The following is a 3,424-nucleotide window of genomic DNA, read 5'->3' as shown; positions in this document are numbered from 1 at the left end:
AATATATGCCTATATAAGTCTTTGAATTAAATGTAAGTACAAATGGTATATAGATAAATATATATACATTGTTTGAATATTAAACATGTATCTATATGTTTATGTTATTGAAAATATTTGATGATATGAGGATTATAAATGTAAACACAAAATTGAATATATATGTACATTCATGTATAATCTTTGAGTTTGATTAAAAGTATGTATATTGCATTTGCATAGATTATACATGAATGTACGTATATATGTTTGAATAGGTGTGAATGTTAAATATATATATGGGTAGTAATGCATATGTACGAATATACATGTAAAAGTTATTTTTGAATAGGTGTATATATATATATATGTTAAGTTCTTGTATTGAATTTAGTTAAGTAATAATATATAAATATATATGTGTGTTTATAAATTTATAAGTGTTTGAATTGAATTGAAGACATGATTTATAAACTTTTATTTGATTGGACATGAACTACAATGAACATGTGTTTGTTATAAAGAATTACTTGAGGAAATATTTTGTATATGTGAAATTGAAATTTTTAAAGTCTAGCAGGTTTAAGGCTGATGATATAATTCAGACTTAAAGTCTAGCAGGCTTAACGCCAATGATATAATTCAGACTTAAAGTCTAGCAGGTTTAAGGCCGGTGAAATAATTCGGACTTTAAGTCTAGCAAGCTAATTGCTGGTGAATTGAATCAAGTTTTTTTTTAAAACCTAGCAGGCTAGTTGCCGGTGAACTTGTTTAAAAATGTGTGAGTTGTGCAGACTTAAGTATTTGAAGGAGTTTGTGTTTTTATTTGACATAAGAAGTTGACAAATTTATGTATATATTTATGCATTTGTTAATGTAATTGGAAGTTATATATATACGTGTTAATGTATGTGTATTTGACATAAGAAATTGAGGAAATATACTATTGCGTATATGGGAACTAAATATGTATAGTTATTGTTTGCAAGTAATTTTGATCAAGAAAGCATTCGACTTATCATGTTTAAGTATGAGTTAGGTAAAAAAATTATGATTAATATACAAATACGTGTGATGGGTTATGAAATGTGATTAATGTATCCATATTTATATTCAAGTATATGTACAAGGTAAGTTCACATATACCTTTAGTTATATGTTTATAATAAATACATGCACCCACTCGGTCTTTATATTTGTTAAGCATATATATATATATATATATATATATATATTCATTTCAGTATATATAATTATTATTAAGTTTCTATGAGTTTAGTGATATGTAATTTGACGGGTAAAGAAGTGTTCTATTATATCGATTGACATTTACATGTATTTGTATAAACACATATGTATATTCGGTATTGATAGTTATTGAATATATATGTATATAAATAAGTATTCGGTTATACACACTTCATGTGTATGTAAATTTAATTCTAAGTATTACATAATAAGATATGTGAAGGTTACCTTGTATATTTATGGAATCGTGAAATTATTTGATATTTATGCAATGTTTTAATATTAAATTTTGGTTTACTATAGACTTACTAAGCCATAAAAGCTTACTTCATTTGTTTATGTCTTTCTGTTTTATAGTTTTAAAGATCAAGCCTCAAGCTCGAGGATCGTCAGCAAGTTCATCACCCTATCTTTAGTCTTGGTATTTAAAATGTTTAAATTCTAACTATGGCATGTACAGACCAGATAAATGTGTTGAAGGTCGTATTTTGTAATAGTGTATATGAATATAATAGCCATACTAATATGGTTTATTTACTTATGGATTTGCTAGTTAGTAATGTCTTTGTTTACTTTAAATGGTTAGAAGGGAAAATTTAAAATTTACATATTTAATTTTAGGCTCTAATTATCATATGTAACTATTAAAATTATTGAACTTTAATGAATGTCTGCTCTGAGTTGTGTTATTCTTAGTAATGCCTCCTAACCCTAATTTGGTGACGAATACGGGTTAGGGGTGTTATATTTTATTGGTATCAGAGCTACAGTTTAGTCGGTTCTAGGACTAACGTAGCGCGTGTGAGTCTAGCTGTACATGCCGTATTTTATATTCTGATAGTGTGATGACTTCTGATATCTGAAATATGTTTTCATTTAGTAATGGATCCCGATCGAGCTGTAGCTGATGACATTGAAAGTATAGCGCCTGCTCCTGTTCAAGGGGAAGTACCAATTGATTCCCGGCCTACCTCGAGTAGCCAAAAGGGGGAGGCAAAGCAAGCCTTTTACCAAATGATGAATGATTGGTTTACGCAATATATCCGAACCAATTCGGCTGTGCAACAACCTCCATCTCAGAATAATTCGTCCCCGATACCAGTGATACCTCTGATAGTTGATCCGATGAGGTTAAGTAGACCTCCTGTTGATAAAATTAGAAAATACGGGGCTGAAGAGTTCAGGGCTACAGTTAATGATGATGCTGAGAGGGCTGAATTTTGGCTTTATAACACTATCCGTGTATTTGAAGGACTGACATGTACACCCGAAGAATGTTTGAAATATGTTATATCCTTGTTACGTGACTCTGCTTATCATTGGTGGAATACTCTAGTGTCTGTAGTACCGAGAAATCGTGTTACCTAGGAATTATTTCAGACGGAGTTCCGCAATAAATATATCAGTCAGAGATTCATTGATCAGAAACGTAAAGAATTTCTTAAACTTAAACAGGGTCGTATGACTGTTACTGAATATGAGCGGGAATTTGTGCGACTTAGCATATATGCCCGAGAGTGTGTGTCGACTGAAGCTGTTATGTGTAAGAGATTTGAAGACGGGCTGAATGAAGACATTAAATTGTTAGTTGGTATACTTGAGATAAAAGAGTTTGTGGTACTTGTTGAACGAGCTTGCAAAGCCGAAGAACTCGGGAAAGAGAAGAGGAAGGCTGACTTTGAAGCTAGAGATTCTCGTAAAAGAACATTCAATAAACCATTTCAGTCGACTTCAAAGAAACTTAGAGAAGATCACAGTCGATCTAAAGCTACTCTAGGGTTTTCTAGACGGGATCCAGATCGACCTCTTCTGAGTTCACGAGCTACTTCAGGTGCTAGTGTTGGTAATGTTCAACAAAATATATCAGAGTGCAAGCATTGTGGTAAATGGTATCCTAGAGATTGCAGATTGCATGATCGGTCTTGTTTTAAGTGTGGATCAAAGGATCATTTTATTCGAGAGTGATAATGGCTGAGCAAATCACTGTTCAGAGTACCAGACCGAGTAATGTATTAGTGCGAGGTAGACCACCCAGACATGCACGCAATGTAAGTAGTAGTCAGAGAGGGACAAGAGACATAGTAGTTCGATCTGAGGCTCGTGCACCTGCCAGAGCATATGCCATCCGCGCTCGTGAGGAGGCTTCTTCCCCATATATCATTACTGGTACTTTCACTCTTTATGATACTAATGTTAT

General features: G+C 32.3%; 1 protein-coding gene across 1 annotated transcript; it reads left to right on the top strand.

Moving 5' to 3' along the window:
• Positions 1–2,109: 2,109 nt before the first annotated feature.
• Positions 2,110–3,192, top strand: LOC105771828 (uncharacterized). Its single transcript, XM_012593220.1, has 2 exons — positions 2,110–2,568; positions 2,683–3,192. The coding sequence occupies exons 1-2, from the start codon at positions 2,110–2,112 to the stop codon at positions 3,190–3,192; spliced, it is 969 nt and encodes a 322-aa protein (XP_012448674.1).
• The last annotated feature ends 232 nt before the right edge of the window (positions 3,193–3,424 follow it).

Source organism: Gossypium raimondii, chromosome 6 (assembly GCF_025698545.1).
Source record: "Gossypium raimondii isolate GPD5lz chromosome 6, ASM2569854v1, whole genome shotgun sequence".
Classification (NCBI taxonomy): Eukaryota; Viridiplantae; Streptophyta; class Magnoliopsida; order Malvales; family Malvaceae; genus Gossypium; species Gossypium raimondii.
This window is presented reverse-complemented; position numbering and strand designations above follow the sequence as displayed.